The sequence below is a fragment of the Polypterus senegalus genome, chromosome 5, assembly GCF_016835505.1.
Source record: "Polypterus senegalus isolate Bchr_013 chromosome 5, ASM1683550v1, whole genome shotgun sequence".
Lineage (NCBI taxonomy): Eukaryota > Metazoa > Chordata > Cladistia > Polypteriformes > Polypteridae > Polypterus > Polypterus senegalus.
This window is the reverse complement of record NC_053158.1, coordinates 62,304,588-62,328,573: the sequence shown is the minus strand read 5'-3', so window position 1 is coordinate 62,328,573 and position 23,986 is coordinate 62,304,588. Positions and strand designations below refer to the sequence as shown.

General features: G+C 37.1%; 1 protein-coding gene across 8 annotated transcripts in view; it reads right to left on the bottom strand.

Annotated features, from left to right (window-relative positions):
* Positions 1-23,986, bottom strand: part of LOC120530306 (zinc finger protein 521) — a 504,246-nt gene that overhangs the window by 56,217 nt on the left and 424,043 nt on the right. For all 8 annotated transcript variants that reach the window (XM_039754698.1, XM_039754696.1, XM_039754700.1 and 5 more), the window contains one exon: positions 3,666-3,781. In XM_039754698.1, the coding sequence (XP_039610632.1) occupies positions 3,666-3,781 (116 nt within the window). The remainder of the gene's footprint in view (positions 1-3,665; positions 3,782-23,986) is intronic.

The window sequence follows — 23,986 nt, the reverse complement described above, 5'->3', positions numbered from 1 at the left end:
CTTGTCTCAAATTTCACAGCTTGGATTGCTGCTGTCATAATCGGTTTGAGTTTCGTGGTTTGTTTCAATTACGACAGTATTTGCAGGACTTGTGTTGAAGTGACATTTGGCATCTGTCAAGCGTTGTATGCATACAACCGGTTTCATCGATAACTTCGCATCCAGATTTTGAGAGTTTAAATATTCATAAACATCAAAGTCTCCACTACTCAAATCGTCACCTGTGAATCTAAGATGTTTAAGAGGCATTGGCAGTTGTCGAAAGGTGTAAAATATTTGGCCATTTCGGTACACTTGAAAGCGACAACCAAACAATTCAGCGGCAGCCATCAACTCACATGCAGAACCATAGGTGAAGGGTTTAAGCATTTCACTCTTATAGTGCTCCTGTGTAGTATAATTATCTCCTGTACCATCATCAGTCCACACCTTGAATCTGTCCCAGTCATTCAATACATAAGACACAATGTTCCTCTGGATATCAAGAGTGACCCTGATATGGCCGTGCAATATGTAACAAAGAGAATGGAAAAGGCAGGAGTCATCTCTGGGCATGGAAACCCCTCAGTAAGTGAAAGTTCTTTGATCGATGGTGATCACCTCGATAGACATGTTAATGGGGGTATGGTTGGAATGATAAAGGAAATGGATACCTGGACAATGTAAAGTAAGTCTAAAATACCTACACAATAACTAGAATCGTAATAAATGAACAATAAAACAGTGAAGAAGCCGTGGATTAAATTAAAAGGCTGTAGTTATCAGCAGGGAGACGTGAATCCCGTGGCGAAGCAAGGAAAGGAATGTAGAGACCGGAGAGACGGACGGCCTTATATAGGCAGGCAGCCAACAACGTGGGAGGCGTTGGGATTGGGGACCCAATGCCGCCTCACACGGTGACCGAGCTGCAGGCTATGGATGTATATATGTACGTAAAGCCTTCTACCTACACGGGAAGTTGGAGAATTAGTGACATTGGAAACTTCAATATGGCAGCTGACAGTGGCGTCATACCACCGAAATAAGTACGTACATTGGTTTCAGTTAGCGCAGGGAAGCCGCCTACCAAATTTCGTGAAGATGGGGCCATAAATAAGAAAGTTCAACATGGCAAACGTTGTCAACCGTTATGACCACTACGCTTAGAATTTTGAAATGAAACCTGCTTAACTTTTTTAAGTAAGCTGTAAGGAATGAGCCTGCCAAATTTCAGCCTTCTACCTACACGGGAAGTTGGAGAATTAGTAACATTGGAAAGTTCAATATGGCAGCCGACAGTGGCCTCATACCACCGAAATAAGTACATACATCGGTTTCGGTTAGCGCAGGAAAGCTGCCTACCAAATTTCGTGAAGATGGGGTCAGCCTTCTACCTACACGGGAAGTTGGAGAATTAGTGACGTTGGAAAGTTCAATATGGCGGCTGAAAGTGGCGTCATAACACCAAAATAAGTACGTACATTGGTTTCAGTTAGTGCAGGGAAGCCAGCTACCAAATTTCGTGAAGAAGGGGCCATAAATAAGAAAGTTCAATATGGTGGACGTTGTCGACCGTTAAGACCGTTATGTGTACAATTTCGAAATGAAACCTGCTTACCTTTTGTAAGTAAGTTGTACGGAATAAGGCTGCCAAATTTCAGCCTTCTACCTACACGGGAAGTTGGAGAATTAGTGATGAGTGAGTGAGTGAGTGAGTGAGGGCTTTGCCTTCTATTAGTACAGATATATATATATATATATATATATATATATATATATATATATATATAGATTGCCTGTAGCTGTGTACTTCCAAAACAAAGGAGCTGATTATAAATCTGCTATAAAGCCCCAGGGCAGCCTGAGTCTCAAGTATCCAAACACTGGACTATTGCCCCTAGCGATGTCCAAGCTTCCTACTAAAAATGTTTGGTTTTCTACTTTACAGTGGCCTTCCTTTCATATACTCCTGCCCTCAAAACATGAACAGACTCTTTCCACAACAAAATAATGGAGTTTTTAACCTTCTCAAGAAGCTCCTGTCAGTGGCCTGAGGCTACGTTCACATTGTCCCAATTATGTAACACAGGCATGCTTACAGCTGCAGAGGACAGTTAAGTGAGTGTCTCTTTTAAGTGAGTTTAAGACACCATGTTTAGTAAACTTTACAGTTCACCTCTGCAGGTTTTTACAAATACATTTTCAAAACAATTAACTAAAAATGTGTTAAAAAACAACCACTTCAGCAAGTCTCATTACTAGCTCATTGCAAATCCTTGTATAGAAGGCCACACACTTTAAAAATAATCCTACAATAACCACCCCCTGACCAGGTGCTTTCAACAAGCAATAACTTCTTCACCATATGATAACAGAAAGTCTATTTTTTAATCTTTAGGGGAATGTGCAATGTATTATTCCTGATTCTTAGTCACACCTTAATGAACAGATGGTGCTCTGTAAATGCAGCATGTCTAGTGAAAAAAGATGGAAAGAAAATAATGCGACTGAAAGAAAGATAAGTGTTTCATATAACAAGCAAAATGGGGCACTCTGATCACGAAAAAGGAGTTGGCCATTTAAGACTTATTTGCTAAAGTGCACTATTAGGTTTTAACCAGTTTATTACCTTGGTTTATCATTCCTGTAAACAAAGACAAATAATAATAAGATCTATTATTTAACAGGAAGATTGTGATAATAACAGGCATCAACGTATGTGGGTTTTATTGACCTCCATCTTCACAGCAAATGCCCGTTGTATGATAAATCTTGAAAATGAACAGTCAAGGGTATGCAATGTGCCTTTTTCCCATAAGAGGATTTTTTTATAAAAAATGCATATAAGCAGTAGGCACTTTAAAAATTCAAAAATTAATTAATACAATTAAACTTTAAAATGTCAGCCTTAACATGTATAAACTGCTGAATAGCTATTTTATATAACACACCATGATATGATATCATTTACTGTGTTTTTTTACGCAAGGTTCAATTTGGGGGTTAAATAATTAAATCATATCAAGTATTTTGTTTGAAATTCATTGACTATGCACAAGTTATGCAAGATATTACAGTTTTGGTAAACAATAGTATGCACTTTTAAATCACTGCTAAATGAATCCTGAATATCTAGCTAAAACAATGCCATGATGTGAATGCAAGGCTATCAAACATTCAGCTATTCAAATAACAGGGTTTATAAATTATTTTTTTTTCTTTCACATATCTGTATTATTTATATAATTCATTTATCCACTCATTTTATAAACATAATATATCCCAGTTCAGTTTTCTACGGATAATGATCTGTATTTATAACCTAAAGTCCTATCTGTATACAGCTGGTAGATGCTGAGTTATCTGCATTTCAAATGTACGCTGCTCTGCTCTGCAGGCAAGTGTAAATTCTGAAGCTTCTTAAGTTTATGGTATAAATATTCTCATGTCTACATATCGTAGTACACGACACACAAAGTGTAACATAAGCCATATTGTACCCATGCAGTGTGTGTTAAAAACAGCATACCAGTTAAGATAGTCTTTGGAAAGTGATAAGGAGTGAGATGAAAAATTATGTCTCTGTAAATTACAACAGAATAAGATGCACTGATGGTGCACTTGCTTTATATTCCACACATGATAAATATCTATCCAACCGGCCACTGCAGTCACTGGTGTCATACCTGTAACTCCGTCTGAAAGAAGAACTTCTGGGGACACTGTGAGCAGTCATAGATTTTGTCTTCTTGTCCGTGGGCAGAAAAAATGTGCTGTTGCAACTTGTTGGCTTGAACAAACACTGTAAAAGTAAACAGAAATCAAAATGACTGGATTATTAGTACAAAAACCAGAAAATAACAAACACATAATTCCAGTTCTTAAGTTCTTACACTGGGTCCAAGTTAAATTTAGAGCTGGTTTCAAAATCCTCCTTTTAACATACAGTATATAAAGCCATTAAATGGTCAAGGCCCTGCTTACGTATTTGTACTCACCATTACTTACAAACCAGAGCACTTATTGAAATTTCAGGATGCCAGCCTAATTAAAATTCCAAGGATTAATAAAATAATAGTGGGAGGTTGAACTTTCAGTTACAGGACTTTGAAGCTGTGGAATGATCTGCCTACTAATATAAGAGATGCCCCTCTAGTCTCAGCTTTTAAATTCCGACTGAAGCCTCTGTACTTTAGTCTAGCATACCCTGATTAGAGCTGCTGATTAACTGTGCCTACTGCAGCTCTGTTTGTTAGTCATTTGTAAAAAAAAATATAAGTAATACACTATTTATAAACTATTATAAAATCTCTTTCATTTTGTTTCTCTAGTCAGTAATTGGATGTGGCACTCGGTGCCACTGTTGTACTTCCAGGCTGTTCTCCTGCATATGGAAAAGTCTTCTTGGATAAAGAAGCATTGGAACCATTGAATGGAAAGATTCTCTTATCATACTGGTTGGCCAGCACAGACTCCACTATAGAAAACACAGGAGGAATAATGTCCTCCATTGTCAACTGGTCATAATTAATCAATTAATTAACATTGTTGGTTTCCATTTATACCTATTTACCATGTGTTTTCACAGATCTAGTTTTTTATGTGTACTAGTTATGTATTTAGTAAATACTATAATCTATACTTGTATTGTAACTGAGAATTGTTCACAGCACTCTGGCCTGCACTCAGTGAAGAGAACTACCGGTACACAAAAATAAGTTCTAATTGTAAATATTTTAACAAATATGAAGATCATTGTTGCTCACTCACTACACACACACTCATAAGAGATTTAAACTGAGATACAGCCTAAGTCAGCCAATGCAAATTTCAATAGCATTTAACAGGCAAAATGTAATTCGGCACGTTTACATTACTTATTCATCTTTTGAAGAAAGGGATCTCATTGAGAAGGATTTATGTTATATTTGTAAGCATCCATTATTTGATATGTTTGTATACTGTATATTTAGAATTTACTAAAAACAAAACTAAATACAAGAGAGACGAGCAAAAGATACAGCTCAACAAAACAACAATTACAGGCTCTCAAAGCCTAACTGAATTGCCTTGGATCAATCTCTTTCAGGTAGATTGGCTTGCCAACTTGCCATCTTCACAGCAAAAATACTAAAAAAATGATTATCATAATCTTCATTTCTCTGTGTAACCTAGCCACTTTTCCAGCTGCCAGCTAAACCCATCTTTCATAATTTGCCCCTTGACTCCAAGCTCAGTGACCTGCTCAACTTAGATTAAAATTACACCCTAGCATTATTTTTGGCCAAACTGGTGACTCACTTTTGAGGTTGCTTATTACTCTGTTTTCAAGTGGGGCACCAGAGTAATCCTTCCTATAGTTGTCCCTTATGTCTCTGCACACCTGATCCATCAGTTCCTTTTAAAAAGATGCCTCCAGGATAAAGTTCTTGCTGCCTAACCAGGGCCAGTATCCTTTTTTATTCTGGAAGTACAGTATTTTGATCTTCTTGCTTCTAGCATTCTCTGGAAATTTAAGAAATGTAGAGGGCATATTGTCCCTGGCGGTGCACTGTTGCTATGACACAAAGAAGTACGGAAGATAACCAGGAGATGGCACCATGAAGTAAGAATCAACAAACAACAAGGTACCCAAAACACAAGTGCAAAAAAGAATCAGAAGAAGATGTCAAAAAACAAAAATGAAACAAGACACTAGGGCCTTCTTGTTAAAGAAGCTAACTATGTTAGAATTGCAGTTTAAGAAGTTTTATCCATTGAGTGATAATGTGTATTGTAATCACTGCCATATTTATAGAGGCACATAATTGTTGCAATTATTGTGATCGCATGTTGCATAAATATAGAAACAAAATCTGAATAATATACAATAAATTGAATAGATCAAACAAACTCAAATACAGATTCTATGCGGTAAAAAAATAAAATCAAAGTCCTCATATAAAATCCTATCTTTCTGTCTTAATGGCATATGTTGTCTCTATCAGTAGATGTTGTTCCTTCTCTCTCAATTTTCTGGCTGCAGCCCTCCTGTTCAATGGGTCACTAATCACAATGTGTGTATATATATATATATATATATATATATATATATATATATATATATATATATATATATATATATATATATATATATATATATATATATATATACTGGCTGTGCCCACATAGTAATGAAACAGGACAAACTTTAAAAACATTGGCACTATATATGATCGTGTTCAGCTCTGATGGGACAGTATTCCCTGTGTAGGTAGAAAAGCACATGGGCGTGATATCTCTGATAATCAGCAGCTACCCTCTAAAACACATGGAGCTTTGATCTCTCAAAAACATCAAACATTACTCCTTAACAATCTGTAGATGATAATGTCTGTTGAACAAAAAGGTATCGCTAGCTAAGAGGAGGAAAGGTGCAGTCCAACACGTGGTGAGACGTAGACTAACTCAAACAGAGGCTGGCGAGTGAATGAGGAAGGCCCCGCCCCCCTGCTATTGACCCACAGCCACTCTCTTGGATTTGAATACATACATCGGTAATGCAAGCGAACTATGGTACTTAGCGTGATGAAAGTAGTTACAAAATAAACAGGAAAGTTCAAGCAAATTATAGAAAACAACCAGATCTAAATCCGTTAAGTAATTCTCTCATGAAAGGAGAACAGACATACAGACAGAATGTGCTTGGACCATGAATTGTTTAAAACTGTTTCTTAGTGAGCACCTATGGGCCAAGGGTAACCTTCATTCCAAATTTCAAGTTCCAAGTCCTCATAGTTTGGGAGATTTCATGATGAGTGAGTCAGTGGTATTTGGATTTTATATATGTAGAATACTGAATTTCCAGAGACAGAAACAATGACTTTAACAAATGACAAAAAAATTAATTAAAAAGAAATGAAGGAGACAGACTACTTTTAATTTTCTGAATCAAAACAATGCTGGGTGTGAGCACAAGACACACTCACTCATACTTTTGTACCATTTCATAGTCAACCTGATCTACATGTTTTTTAGGATGTCAGTAGAAAAATCATGTTACCTGGTGAAAAACCCATGTAGACACAATGAAAAAGCAAAAAAATTTATGCAGATAGTACCCAGGCTGAGATTTGTCTCCTTAAACAAAAGAGTAGCAGTGCCAACCATTCTGGTACCATGCTATCTAACACTAATCTAATCCCCGGTAAGGCAAACCAATTTATATTCTAAATAAGATTACTAAACAGCAATATTGGAGTGTTAAAATGTAGCCTTATTTAGTCTTTAATGTTTTTCAGTAGTGGCATTAATGAAAATGCCCACATAGATCAAGAAAATCCTTTATGTATATTCTCCGAATACCAAAGTGCACCCTCAGATAATAGTCTAAACAGTTCAAAATACAGTATGCAGTCCACAAATTAAAGAATACATGCATGACCAAATTATTACATCTACAGTATTACAGTAATGTGTGACATTGTAAGCTCATTACTTCATTGTATGCTATCAAACTGGCATGGAATTAGCAGCCAGCAACTCCTGTGTATTTGCACTGCTTATTTTAAAGAACACGTTCCCCTGCGAAGGGCATTCTAGATATACCAAAACAATGTGCATCTGTCGATCAGCCAATAATTCTTCAGGAGCAATTGTGACTCTTAACACATATTTTTTGATAGATTAAATCAATTATTATAAATTCATCTCCTGGGTATCAGATTCATGCGTAGATTTAAATATATAATACAATTTACAATGAATTTAAAACTGTAAAAAAACAAGTAATGTTCCTAATGGTGCTGGCAAAAGGAAACAGCTTTCAACAGAACCTTTGAACATCAATTTTAACTTTTTCATCACTTAAATTATAAGGGAAACAAGTGAAGAAATATTGCAAAATGTTTCCAACAGCCTTTTAACACCGCTGGACAAAACAATATCGTGGGAAAGTGCAGCAAAGTAGAAAACACTTTATGAAAATAGCTGCTTTTGTATTTTTTTTTTTTTTACAAATGGCTATTTAATGGTCTTGTTACAAAGGTACCCCCTTATATTTATGGCACTCAATGCTTTTAAAAAAGCTACTCTGCTGTTTCAGTTACCATATGACTGTCCAGATTGTAATTGTTTAGAGCAATAAAATGAGCCTGAAAATAAAAAAGCTTTTATTCATCTATCCACCCATTGCTGCTACACAGTACTTGCTTAAAAAAGGACTATGTCAATGGACATATGCAAAAAGCAAAACAAGTAAAAGTAAATTATACATCTCACCTGAGCAGTACTGTGTTTCTAAAGTTATTTTTATTTTGTTCCACAAAATAATTATTCACCTAATTTTCATATACTTGGAGAATCTAGCCATACCTCCATTACTGAGCCTGACTAATCTGTAATTAAGTATAGGGTGAGGAGGGCAAGGTGGGGACAATACTGGTAACACTGGCCCCAAGATATGAATCACCCCAGAAACACATACAAGTTCAACCAGACACACATTTAACTGGGACACAGTGCTGGCTGAATCATGAAAATGCCATCAATAGCTACTTGGACATGAACCCAGCACATGCAGGCTTAAAAAGAGAAGGAGCAGCATATTAAATAAGACTTTATGACAGCACCCTCCGAACCCCATCTTATTAGCCCCCCCACTTACACCCACCTACCCCCTTCCTCATTTGCTATATATTGCCTTTGATTCCTGTATGTCTAATCATTTTTCTCTGACGATGACACCTGGTAGGTGTTGAATGATACATGATTAATCTTTTTCTCCCTTTGTGGGAGAAAAAACAAAGAAACAAACAAATTATATATATATATATATATATATACAGTAATCCCTCCTCGATCGCGGGGATTGCGTTTCAGAACCCCCCGTAATAGGTGAAAATCCGCGAAGTAGAGACCATATGTTTGTATGGTTATTTTTACATATTTTAAGCTCTTAGAAACTCTCCCACACTGTTTATAAATATTCTCCGCATAGATATACAGTAAACCCTCGTTTATAGCGGTTGATTCGCTCCAGACAGATAAATGGATTTCCAAGAAGTAGGATTCTTTATTTATAAATCTAATATTTTCGCAGTTAGAGCATTAAAAACCTGTTTACAACCTTTTTTACGTTTTTTAACATTATTAGCGCCCTCTAGACATGAAGTAACACCCTTTAGTCAAAAGTTTAAACTGTGCTCCATGACAAGACAGAGATGACAGTTCTTTCTCACAATTAAAAGAATGCAAACAGATCTTCCTCTTCAAGGTGCGCCATCAGTAGCAGAGAATTTCAGATAGTGAGAGTAAACAATCAAAGATCAATAGGGCTGTTGCGCTTTTATGTATGCAAGCACCACGATAAAGCGGAGCAATGAAGGGATCAATGTGAAGGTAGCCTTTCAGCATTTTTTTACAGGCGCGTCCGTATCTTCTAAGCAAACAGCCACTGTGCAAACAGCCCCTCTGCTCACATCCCTCCGTCAGGAGCAGATAATGGGGCCAATCATACGTCTCCCTGATGATATTGCATGATGGATAAGTATCTGCCTGTATTTCTCAGAGAGAGTGAAACACAGAGAAAAGCAAACAATGAAAAATCAGTACGGGCTGTTAGAGCTTTTAAGTGTGCGAAGCAGCGCACAGGAAGCATATCGTATATCATTGAGAAGTTTTATTTAATATGTAATACGTGCTCTGATTGGGTAGCTTCTCAGCCATCCGCCAATAGCGTCCCTTGTATGAAATCAACTGAGCAAACAAACTGAGGAAGCATGTACCATAAATTAAAAGACCCATTGTCCGGAAATCCAAAACCAGCGAAAAATCTGTGATATATATTTAGATATGCTTACATTTAAAATCCGCGATGGAGTGAAGCCGCGAAAGTCGAAGCGCGATATAGCGAGGGATTACTGTATATATATACACTCACCTAAAGGATTATTAGGAACACCATACTAATACGGTGTTTGACCCCCTTTCGCCTTCAGAACTGCCTTAATTCTACGTGGCATTGATTCACAAGGTGCTGAAAGCATTCTTTACAAATGTTGGCCCATATTGATAGGATAGCATCTTGCAGTTGATGGAGATTTGTGGGATGCACATCCAGGGCACGAAGCTCCCGTTCCACCACATCCCAAAGATGCTCTATTGGGTTGAGATCTGGTGACTGTGGGGGCCATTTTAGTACAGTGAACTCATTGTCATGTTCAAGAAACCAATTTGAAATGATTCGAGCTTTGTGACATGGTGCATTATCCTGCTGGAAGTAGCCATCAGAGAATGGGTACATGGTGGTCATGAAGGGATGGACATGGTCAGAAACAATGCTCAGGTAGCCCGTGGCATTTAAACGATGCTCAATTGGCACTAAGGGGCCTAAAGTGTGCCAAGAAAACATCCCCCACACCATTACACCACCACCACCAGCCTGCACAGTGGTAACAAGGCATGATGGATCCATGTTCTCATTCTGTTTACACCAAATTCTGACTCTACCATTTGAATGTCTCAACAGAAATCGAGACTCATCAGAAAAGGCAACATTTTTCCAGTCTTTAACTGTCCAATTATGGTGAGCTTGTGCAAATTGTAGCCTCTTTTTCCTATTTGTAGTGGAGATGAGTGGTACCCGATGGGGTCTTCTGCTGTTGTAGCCCATCCGCCTCAAGGTTGTGCGTGTTGTGGCTTCACAAATGCTTTGCTGCATACCTCGGTTGTAACGAGTGGTTATTTCAGTCAAAGTTGCTCTTCTATCAGCTTGAATCAGTCGGCCCATTCTCCTCTGACCTCTAGCATCAACAAGGCATTTTTGCTCACAGGACTGCCGCATACTGGATGTTTTTCCCTTTTCACACCATTCTTTGTAAACCCTAGAAATGGTTGTGCGTGAAAATCCCAGTAACTGAGCAGATTGTGAAATACTCAGACTGGCCCGTCTGGCACCAACAACCATGCCACGCTCAAAATTGCTTAAATCACCTTACTTTCCCATTCTGACATTCAGTTTGGAGTTCAGGAGATTGTCTTGACCAGGACCACTCCCCTAAATGCATTGAAGCAACTGCCATGTGATTGGTTGATTAGATAATTGCATTAATGAGAAATTGAACAGGTGTTCCTAATAATCCTTTAGGTGAGTGTATAAATCTGCAACAATTTCAACAATTCTTTTTTGTCTGTCAATATGGGGTGCTGTGTGTACATTAATGAGGAAAAAATTAATTTAAATGATTTTAGCAAATGGCTGCAAAATAACAAAGAGTGAAAAATTGAAGGGGGTCTGAATACTTTCCATACCCACTGTATATATACTGCTCAAAAGAATTAAAGGAACACTTTTTAATCAGAGTATAGCATAAAGTCAATGAAACTTATGGGATATTAATCTGGTCAGTTAAGTAGCAGAGGGGGTTGTTAATCAGTTTCAGCTGCTGTGGTGTTAATGAAATTAACAACAGATGCACTAGAGGGGCAACAATGAGATGACCCCCAAAACAGGAATGGTTTAACAGGTGGAGGCCACTGACATTTTTCCCTCCTCATCTTTTCTGACTGTTTCTTCACTAGTTTTGCATTTGGCTACAGTCAGTGTCACTACTGGTAGCATGAGGCGATACCTGGACCCTACAGAGGTTGCACAGGTAGTCCAACTTCTCCAGGATGGTACATCAATACTTGTCATTGCCAGAAGGTTTGCTGTGTCTCCCTGCACAGTCTCAAGGGCATGGAGGAGATTCTAGGAGACAAGCAGTTACTCTAGGAGAGCTGGAGAGGGCCATAGAAGGTCCATAACCCATCAGCAGGACCAGTATCTGCTCCTTTGGGCAAGGAGGAACAGGATGAGCACTGCCAGAGCCCTACAAAATGACCTCCAGCAGGCCACTGGTGTGAATGTCTCTGACCAAACAACCAGAAAGACTTCATGAGGGTGACCCAAGGGCCCCATGTCCTCTAATGGGCCCTGAGCTCACTGCCCAGCAGCATGCAGCTCGATTGGCATTCGCCATAGAATACCAGAATTGGCAGATGCACCACTGGTGCCCTGTGCTTTACAGATGAGAGCAGGTTCACCCTGAGCACGTGACAGAAGTGAAAGGGTCTGGAGAAGCCATGGAGAACATTATGCTGCCTGTAACATCATTCAGCATGAGCAGTTTGGTGGTGGGTTAATGATTGTCTGGGGAGGCATATCCATGGAGGGTCACACAGACCGCTACAGGCTTGACAAAGGCACCTTGGCTGCCATTAGGTATCAGGATGAAATCCTTGGACCCATTGTCAGACCCTATGCTGGTACAGTGGCTCCTGGTGCACGACAATTCCTGGCCTCATGTGGTGAGAGTATGCAGGCAGTTCCTGGAGGATGAAGGAATTGATACCATTGACTGGCCACCACACTTTCCTGACCTAAATCCAATAGAACACCTCTGGGACATTATGTTTTGGTCCATCCAATGCCACCAGGTTGCACCTCAGACTGTCCAGGAGCTCAGTGATGCCCTGGTCCAGATCTGGGAGGAGATCCCCCACAACACCATCTGTCATCTCATTAGAAGCATGCACCGATGTTGTCAGGCATGTATACAAGAACACAGGGGCCATACAAACTACTGCGTACAATTTTGAGTTGCTGCAATTAAATTTTGGCAAAATGGACTAGCCTGCCACATAATTTTTCACTTGATTTTTGGGCGTCTTTGAATTCAGGGCTCTGTAGGTTGATCATTTTCATTTCCATCAAGCGATGTGGCATCCTTTCGTTCCTAACACATTACCCAGTCTATATCAGTATAGATATCCAGGAGGATTTCTTTTTCCCATTGAGATCTGATGTGTTTTCAAAGTGTTCCTTTAATTTTTTGAGCAGTTTATATATATATATATATATATATATATATATATATATATATATATATATATATACTGTATAGATATATAGGCCTATATATATATATATATAAAAGTAACTGTGCACTGCATGAATACACTTGACTTGAACATTCATAGTTTTCATCCTCTTTCTCTGTACGTTTAGCATTCGTTTGCTCAGAGATTGATGCGCTTGTTGCTTCCTGAGCAGCTCTTCTTTTCTCCACCCTATCGGCCCGCTTATTCTCTTCTTTCGTCAGCATCTCTTCGTGTTAAAACTGATTAAGTCAGTGTTTGTGTTGCAATTACTTAGTACGTTTTCCTTAAATTTTCACTTAAGCTGGCACTTAAGTCAATCTGCCTCAAGAATGATTTATGATATGAAGAGGTAGGAGAAGTGACGGCGAAGGTGGTAGGGAATGAGAATGGCGCCCATGGGCATGCACCGCATGGCCACCCAGCTGGCTGCTGCCGAGATTTGATTAAAAAAATAAATAAATAAAAATAAAAAGAGGAGCAACCTTGGAGGTTAATTATCACCCCAGAATCGGATAGTAGACATCATGTATTATACAGTATGTGTACCAAATTTAAGGTCAATAGTTCAAACGGTTTGCGAGCTACAGGTGATTTAAAATCCTGGACAGACAAACGGACAACCACGGTAGCGTATTATATAAGAAGATTAGTGTCCTATGGTAAGATTTACCTGTTTCCATAATATTTGCATGTATGTTTTTCAAATAATATGTGTATATGTAATGGATCACACTGTATTAAGAAGTGATAATATTAAAAGGACCCATCAATATATTCCCGTACATACTGTATGGAAACTGGGACAAGGAGTATGTCAACTAAGCTGATTTGTGTTTTTTATTATGTAAATTGAAGTTATATATTTTATTAAATTCTTGTTTTTCATGGCTCCCAAGAGTGATGATGTGTTGCACCTCGGTTGGATATTCAAGTAAGAATTGAGTGCAGTGTATTACTACAACTACATGGAGATTTTACCTAAAATGGCTTCACTCATAATTATAGCGTTAATAATTAAAGTACTTTGAGAATCAAAACATGCACTTACTGTTTCTCAATGTCGTTGTAACACTCTATTAATGAAACTAATAAATAAATTGTGTCAGCATTATTCTAGGAATATTTGTGATGAACTTTTGAATGAAATAATACAATCTATAAATTAGTCATTTCTAAATTCTAGTTGTGTTGAGCCATCCCTTTCCAGTGCCATATAACTGAATGAAGCAGTAATAATTCTGATCTTATAAAATAAAGAAAAATATTTATGTTCATAGTATCTCTTATGGGTTATTTACATATTTTATTTTGCAAAATGTGTATACTCTATTACTCATAACAGTGGAGTGATGACTGATGAGACTCAAACCCAATCATTTTATGCTGCCATTTTCCATTCTACCAGCTTGAAAGGCAGCTGTTATACAGCGAGTGACAGCTCTCTGGGGCAAAACCCATCCAATTTCACTTCTGGCCTCAGTCCAGCAGAAGATACACAAGGGATATCAAGTCTGGCTCCTTGAATCCCCTTCTACTACAATATAAAACAGCAGCTTCAGGGGTGGGGTGGTAGAGGACTGGAACAAAGTTAAGCCTCTGAAACTGTGAGGCTCTCTGTATTCTGTCTGCAGCAGCTTGTTCCATCTGCTTCTGCCCATGCACACGGAGTCATAAGCCATACTGTATATGTTGGATCACCTAAGAATAATGTGGATATGCTTGTCGACTTTACCCTTTCAACTCACATTTAACCTTTGCTTGCCTGCATTCTTTTCTTTTCTGCAGTTCTGTTTTTTGTTTTACCTATTAACAATTCAGTGTTTCATAACCTCCAACAAGGTTGTTTTTGGATTTCAATATGGTCACTTCAAGCCAATTCTTTGCTTGATGACTGACTATAAAGCTTATTGATTTGTTGAGAGTTATTCCTTTTATTTTACACCATATTTGAAGCAATTCATCAACCAATAATATAGTTCACATAGATACTGTGCAAGTGATCCACAAAGGTGACCTACATTGAAAGAATATAACAAATCTTTTTTATGATGTTGCCATTTTTGTGAATACTTTTATATTATATACTAGTGTTTTTATTTTTGGGCATTTCATAACACTTACCTCCATGCACAGTTTGGCCTAGATGAGGTAAAAGAAACAGGCACTGGCATAAGAGATTGTTAGGACTGCAAATGAATAACAAAATTGATCTTTTGTGTGTAACGTGTATAAAAGCTAAGATGTTGTTCAGACAATACCTGTGTATACCTTAGCCTGCCATCCAAGAGGGCATGTGCAAGAAGACACTGTGACAAGTTGAAGTAACTCACATTTCCTCCACAGCTCATGTGTTATTCAACCCAGGTTTCCCTCTTCTGTACATAAGTAAAGACACTGATAAGTAGACAATCACCCCCACAAAACTGCCTATTTAGCATTATCAATTCTTTGTGAGTTGTGGTAATCAAATCTCAAAGACACATGATATCCGATATGGTGTTCCACAAGGCTCTATCCTGGGTCCGCTGTTATTATCAATCTACATGCTTCCGTTAGGTCAGATTATCTCAGGCTACAACGTGAGCTACCACAGCTATGCTGATGACACACAGCTGTACTTATCTATAGCACCTGATGACTCCGACTCTATCGATACACTAACACAATGTCTTACTGGTATTTCTGAATGGATGAATAGTAATTTTCTCAAACTAAATAAAGAAAACTGAAATTTTAGTAATTGGCAATAATGGATTCAGCGAGGTTATCAGAAATAAACTTGATGCACTAGGATTAAAAGTTAAGACAGAAGTAAAAAATTTAGGGGTAACTGTGTTGACTGTAACCTGAATTTTAAATCGCATATTCATCAGACCACTAGGACAGCATTTTTTCACTTAAGAAACATAGCTAAAGTTAGACCTCTTACTGTATATCATTGAAAGATGCGGAGAAATTAATTCACGCTTTTGTTTTCAGTAGACTAGATTACTGTAACGCACTCCTCTCAGGACTACCCAAAAAAGACATAAATCATTTGCAACGAGTGCAGAATGCAGCTGCTAGAATCCTAACTGGGAAAAGAAAATCCGAACACATTTCTCCAGTTTTGATGTCACTACACTGGTTGCCTGTGTCATTCAGGATTGACTTTAAAATACTGCTTATGGTTTATAAAGCCTTAAATAATCTCGCTCCATCTTATATATCGGAATGCCTGACGCGTTATATTCCAAATCGTAACCTTAGATCTTCAAATGAGTGTCTCCTTATAATTCCAAAAGCTAAACTTAAAAGAAGTGGTGAGGCGGCCTTCTGCTGTTATGCACCCAAAATCTGGAATAGCCTGCCAATAGGAATTCGCCAGGCAAATACAGTAGAGCACTTTAAAACACTGCTGAAAACACATTACTTTAACATGGCCTTTTTATAACTTCACTTTAACTTAATACTGATACTCTGTATGTTCAATTCTTCATAATAACTATTCACAGTTGCTCCAAAATCCATACTGACCCCTACTCTCTCTTCTGTTTCTTTTTCCGGTTTCTTTGTGGTGGTGGCCTGCGCCACCACCACCTACTCAAAGCATCATGATGCACCAACATTGATGGACTGAAAGCCAGAAGTCTACGTGACCATCATCATCAAGTCCTTCCATGAGAACCCTAAATACAAAGAGGACTGTTTCATTTATGTTAGGTAGATTGCCCAGAGGGGACTGGGCGGTCTCATGGTCTGGAATCCCTACAGATTTTATTTTTTTCTCCAGCCTTTGGAGTTTTTTTTGTTTTTTCTGTCCACCCTGGCCATCGGACCTTACTCTTATTCTATGTTAATTAATGTTGACTTATGTTTATCTTTTATTGTGTCTTCTATTTCTCTATTCATTTTGTAAAGCACTTTGAGCTACATTTTTTGTATGAATATGTGCTATATAAATAAATGTTGATTGATTGATTGAATTCAAGCAACTCACACAGCTACATCTGTATACTCTGAGATTGATACATTAAATACAGACCTGCACCACAAAACATGCAAAGCTGTAATGGCACAGGGTACTTGAACTGCCCAGTTACTGAATTTCAATCATTGGTCCTCAGGACTGTTTTGAAATCAAACTCTTCTCTCCCTTTATAAAGGAAAAAGTCCAACCAATATTTTGGTTTGAAAATTTTTGTCTGTTAATCTTTCATCTCGCTAAATACATAAATAAACTACACACAAAAATGAAATAAAATGAAAGAAATGCTATCCTTGACTTTGCTTATGCAATACATTGCTGATCCAACAAACATTATTTGGTGCTACATTTACCAATCTGACACTTTTCTCAAGGAAATGCAACTATCAAAAGAACATCTGCATTGCATGCAAGCCAAAAAAACAGCATCATAAAATATGCAGTCTCTTTATTTAATGCATCAGTGTTGAAAATGGGAGGTTTTATTGACAGGGATGCTGTCAACCCATTAGTTGTTATTTAACGTAAGTGGCAATAATAACACTTAAATACATCCTTTCAGTACTATTCTTACTCCTTATTCCCATACAGAGCCATACCCAACATATGAAATATTAAATAATTTCTATAATGTGTGACATTAAAAAAAATTTGTTGTAGTCAAAATGATCCATTAACAAGTCAAGTCATATTTAATATGACTTGTCTGTGCTATGTGCAGTAAACAACAATCGTCTCTCATAGGCTACCAAATTATTACCCTTTAGGTCATATACAAACATTTAAATAATATTCTGTCAAGTAACAATAACTTAATTAAAAGGTTTAAAAAGCATAGAATCTAAAATAATCACTAAATTTATTATGTGTCTTATTTCCTCTAGCATTAGATTTAAAACTTTATGTTGCACATGCAGTGAAAATACAAAATGCCTAATTTGTTACGTGGGTAACACAAGGCTTCTCCTGGATTGAAATCCCAGGCTAGGCTGTGTCTGTCTGCACTGTGGTTCTTCTCCTCCATGTCTGCACAGGTTTCTGCACAAAGTTCAGTTTCATCTCACATTCTGATAAGGCGACTGATGACTGCTAAATTGGCCAACTAAGTGAGTGTGCCTTGCATGGGATGGTGATGGGATAGGGTCTGGCTCTCCACGATTCTTTTTTTTGAATAACTGAGTTTGTAAATAAATAGTTACAGGTCCTACAAAATGTATTGACCCCTTAGAAGTTTTCATATTTTATTGACATACAACATTGAATTCCCAGTTTATTTAATTTGGCTTATTTGATATTGATCAATAGAAAAAGACTCTTTAATGTGAAGGTAACAACTGAGCTCTGCAATAATCTAAATTAATTACAAATATACAACACAAAACAATTGAATACATAAATATTTATCCCCTTCAAGCCAGTGTTTAATAGATGCACCTTTGGCACTGATGACAACCTTGAGTCCGTGTTCACAGGTCCCTATCAGCTTTGTACATCTTGACACTGCACTTTTTCCTAATTCTCCTTTGCAAAATTTCTCCACCTCTATCAGATTGCATTGAAATTGTGAATGAACTGTCTTAATTAAGTCAATCCACAAATTCTCAGTTGGACTGAGATCTACACTCTGACTTGGCCACTACAGTACATTAACATTGTTGTCTTTTTAGCCATTCCAGTGTAGCTTCGACTTTATGTTTGGGCTTGTTGTCTTGCTGATAATCAAACCTTCTTACAAGTTTAGGTTTCTTACAGACTCTATCAGGTTTTTCTCCAGGATCTTGTGGCATTTTTCTGCATCTACATACTCCCACACGCTTTCCATGGCCTGCTGCAAATAAAAATTCCCATAGCACAGTGCGGGTGGGGAATGGTGTGTTTTGATAATGTGCACTGTTTGGCTCATGCAGAACATGGCATTTTGACTTGATGGGCAGAAAGCACAATATTGGTCTTATGAGGCCATGTAACCTTCTTCTAACTGACATCAGAGTGACTTCTAGTAAACTCTGGCCAAGACATCATATGAGATTTTTCAATTTGCTATAACAGTTGTTGTTTTAACAGTCTCACTAGTCCCAGCCACTGTAGCTTATAACTACTTCAGAATCCTCATTGGTCTCTTGGTGGATTCCTTCACTAGACTCACTAGTCTTCTTCTTGTAGGACCAGTTTTTTTGGATGGCCTGCTCTAGATCAATTTACAACTGTGCCATACTCTTAATGATTGATTTCACTAGATTCCTAGGGATATTCAGTAATTTGGATATTTTCTTCTATTTATTCCCTAAATGGGGCTAGTCAAACACTTTCTCATGGAGTGATTTGGAGTGTTATTTTGTCTTCATCGTACAGGTTAGGCCACCATACTGTCTTACCCCAAGTTGGATATTCCAGATAAGGTGCATATATATTACAATCAACTGAAAGTCTTTGACTGCAGACATGTGATATTCACTTAACTAATTAAGTGACTTCAGAAACCAAATAACTGCAGCAGTGAGGATTCAGATGTGTTCTATAAAAGGGAGTGAAAATTTATGAGATTAATTATGTTGTGTTTTATTTTTGTAATTAGTTTAGACTACTTTGCAGGGATCTATTTTTACTTTGACATTAAGGAGTCTCTTTCTGCTGATCGGTGTCAAAAAACCCAAAATTAAATATATTGGGATTCAATGTTATATAACAATAAAATGTAAAATCTTTATAGCTACTATAAATTACTTTTTAAGTTTCAGACATCTTTTCTCATTTACTGTTCTTTTACTCACATTATACTGTATATGCTACAACAGTATGCATTCTTTGTAAAGAGTTGCTAGAAGCAGTGGGATCTCCCAATGCGCATTATTGGCATAATACTTGAGAAAAGATGGACCCAGATTGGATACCTGCAAACACCTCCCTGGGTTAGTGTTGATAAATCTTTACTGAATTACTTCAGTAGAAAAAAATATATTTTTTAGTTACGAAAGTGAAAGAGAGGGGTCGTATAAATGGTAGAATTTCCATCAGCAGCTATGTGACTGACTAAAAAGTGTTCTTACATGACATTGGTTGATTTTACTCCACTATTCTAGGGGTAGGCTAGATGGGAGCAAGGGTACCCATCCCTTTAATTTCTGCTGAAGAATAAAGGAACACCTGGGATGTCTGTTGGGATGGCCCCAGAACCCTGTAATTCTGGAGATGGCTCCAGAAGTAAAAGCTACTTTCCTTGAATTGCAGCTGAGACTCAGCAGGGTGTGCAGTTAAAGACTGGAGAGAGAATGAGGTAAGTGGAGGAGAGTATTATGGTGTTTGAGGTATATGTGCGTAAGCTACCTCACCTGATGAGGCTCGGTATAGTTAGGCTTAGGCAAGCTGCTTAGGTGTGCTTTCTGATTGTTGATTTGATTGTTTGTGTTCTTCCTTTGATTATACTTCATTTTGTGTGCTTTAACTTATAAAAGAAAAAAAAAAGTTTTTTCCAAGCGTTGTGACTTTGGCATGTATTTGTTATGAATTAAAATATCACACTTGTGTGTCTTTATCAAAACATAAATATATATTTAGTTTCCATGCACAGAATATTATTTATTTATATATATTTTCTGTGTCTCACCCTAACAGAAAAGAAAATGCTAAGTGAGCTATAATTATAGATAAATTATTCTTTCATTGTCAGTACACACTTGGGAAGAATGATTGCAAGATATAAAGTAAAATAAACACATAAAAACAAATTAATCCATATTTACCCCCCGGGTCGTCAGTTAGGTACACAGCAGAGTTAACATTTATGTAACCAAGTGGAAGGACGTGTTCATTTGCCCACCTCTGTACCTCCTACTCAGTATCTCACAAATAACTAGTAGGACAGTTTGAACTCTCTTATTTTATAAATGGAGAATGCTTGTGTTGCAATTAGAAAAGAATATTAACAGGCCCCCATCAGGGATACCTCTGGAATTATCACTAGAATCACTTTTAGGAACAGGAGATGTTCTTAACATCTTACTGTCATTTCAATAGATGTTCTTCTACTGTTGGAGGTTTTCTTACTCCGCAGATCTTTGATGCCTAGCTACCCACAACGCCACTTGGGATTCTTGTCTTTATGTACATGTAAAAGGTTATTTTGTGCTACAAGCTGGTAAGAACCTTACTGCCATCTAGAGGTTTAACAGAAGCATTCTGGCTTACTGCCCATCCCCAGTCAAGTTTCTCATCAAGTTGCACTTGACAAATTTTCTTTTGAAGCACCATCATGGAACTATTTTTTACTCTGTAATGATATGATTTCTCAAACTGCTATTAAATGGACTCCCACCAAGCTCAGCTGCCCCACTCATATATATATATATATATATATATATATATATATATATATATATATATATATATATATATATATATATATATATATATATATATATATATATATATATATATACAAATATGTAACTCAAACATAACAAAGTCAAATCCATTTAATCTAATTCATTGTAGCAATGTCCCAGAAACCATACATCATCTTTAGGCAGGACAGACCACCAGACTATTGCAGGTTCTATCAAAGCACAAACTAATACTGTACTCTACACTCACTCTACACTCTTGAACAATCTGGAACATTATGTAGTGGCAAATTAACCTAATTAGCCCCCAATTATAAGAAAACTGGAATACCTGGATAAAAATGGGTAGACTACTGGATAGGTAAAGCATTGGTGCTAACCACCTTGCCAAGCTCCTCATAAACAAATGTGTTTTTCTGTTTATATGTGCATGTTACATTCATATAATATGTATGTACACTGTATATCGTGACATTCAAAGGGAGGATTTAAAGTATGTACACAAAAAAATTTGTATGAGAGTAACATATTTTACCACAGCCTAGGATTTATTTATATATCAGCAGGAATGCTTATAACATAAAACAAACTGTAATTAAATTTATAGCGTTTCCTCAAAATGTGTCTATAAGCACGTTCAAATACCAAAACAGATGAAGAAAAAATAAACTGGATTATCATACAATATGTTATTTGATAAGAGTTAATTCTAATCACAAATACACATTGAAAATGGGTTTCTAGTGCTTATTTAATAATCTACAAAAACTCACAAGGCAATTGCTCAAATAAGCTAAACAATGGGAATGATTATTAAACACACTCATGTGCACACACACTCGCACACCAAGCCTGGAGATAATGTGAAAAAATCTGCTCCAATTTCCCATGAGGTGAAGCAGGCATATGTCAATCATTAGGTGCAGTCATTCTCCTCTGGGACAGGAAAACAAGGTAACACTTCTTACCCTCAGGCTGGATGGCAAACTGAAACTGAAAATATCCTTTCACCTGCTTTGAGAATGCTTGTCAACATATACATTTTAGAAGCTGAACAAATAAAACTTGCACAAGGAAAACATTAGGAATCTTGGAGTTAATTATGCTCTCAATCACCCAAAAAAATCAAGTTGACAGTTGTGAGTATAGTCACACATGCATAACATGTCTGCTCTGTTGGACTACCATTAATAATGATTCTAGTAATTTAATGAAATACACAGTTATGAACACAATTTGAAGTTAATCTTTGTTTTTTTTTTTTTTTTCTAAATAAGTGCAATACCAAGATGTGAATTTCAAGCTGCTGCAAAAACATTCCAACTAATCTACACATAATTCAAATGATCAGCAGCCAAGGACCAACACACCATCATTTTAGTTACCCAACAATCACCACTGTCCACATCTGTATGTTTCCTATATGCTGTTCACTTACCAAGACCCATAACCCCATATGCTTTAAGAGCAGTCCTAGTATTTAAAAGCCTCTGAGGTTTTGACACTTTGGCAAAGTTAGTATTTATAGCACCATTTCAGTTTTCTATTACCTAAAACATTTCCCTGTGGCTACACTGCAGCATGGAGCACAGGAAACAAAAGCCGAATAAGCAGGGTCTCTCTAGGTGCCCTTGGATCAGATCGGCTCAGGTATATATTGTAGAAGCTTCAATAATATAAACATGCTCCAATATTAATGACTACAAAACAAGGCCCTAAGACTGTGTAACAGTTTACCTAGGAGATATGCCATCAATAATTAAATTGTATATGCCAGAGGCAGAGTTGAGGTTGGCAGCAAAGACTTGTGATGGATGCTTGGTGCACTGTGACCTGGATATAAAAAGTTGATGTGCGCAGTTTTAATCTGTATGGAAACTGCACACAGTGATTAAGGACTGTAGGCATAGGCTGACCTGAAGCAATTCTGGAAAAAAAGAGAAAAGGCAACAACACCTGTCATTTAGCCAGACTGATTTGCCTCTGATGTTCACTGTGCCAAAATATTTATTTATGACTTTTGTTTCCTTATCAAAACTGCATACCCTGCATTGCAAAGTAAATGAGATATCTAAAGACATAGATGCACTTTTTTGATAGAAAAAAAGCAACATCATTTGGTTAAAAAGCGATTCAGATATTTATTTTATTACATAATAAATATGCTGAAGCACATATTTTATAAAATACTATTTTATCTTTTTAAATAGGGCTTTGTGTTTCTTTTTGATGCTAGATACATCATACAGGTAACCTCAATATATAAATGCTGACACAAACCATATTTTTGAAGTTAAAAGTAAAAACAAACTTTTTTAAAATGTTGTTTGTCAATAGTGTTCCTTAAGGTTGCTATTGTATTGATGGTTGACTATATTTTTTATTAATGGATCAAACGCTGCTTTGATTCGTTAAGAGTCATACAGTATGAGATGGATATTGAGCAAGTAGTTTTGGTATTTACAGTCCAGTGCCTTACTCACTATTCCACACTGCCTACATTACACAGTAGAAAACCTAATATTAGCTAATTTATGAAATGAAAGTCTCTTTAAATTCACCGTAATGAATTCAGTCAGATTCACCATGGTTGACGATTTGAAACTTCAAAATTTGTTATCCCTAAAATTATTCCATCACAGCATTAGATCTGATCACATTTGAAGTAACAGGAAGAAAACTAAACCATTTTGTTCTGTGCCTATTCCAGCGGCAATGACAGTAAGGTTAGAATCAGTCCTGAATAGGGTGCCAGTCTACTGCAATGAACATTGACACACATATCCAGATTCAATGTCAT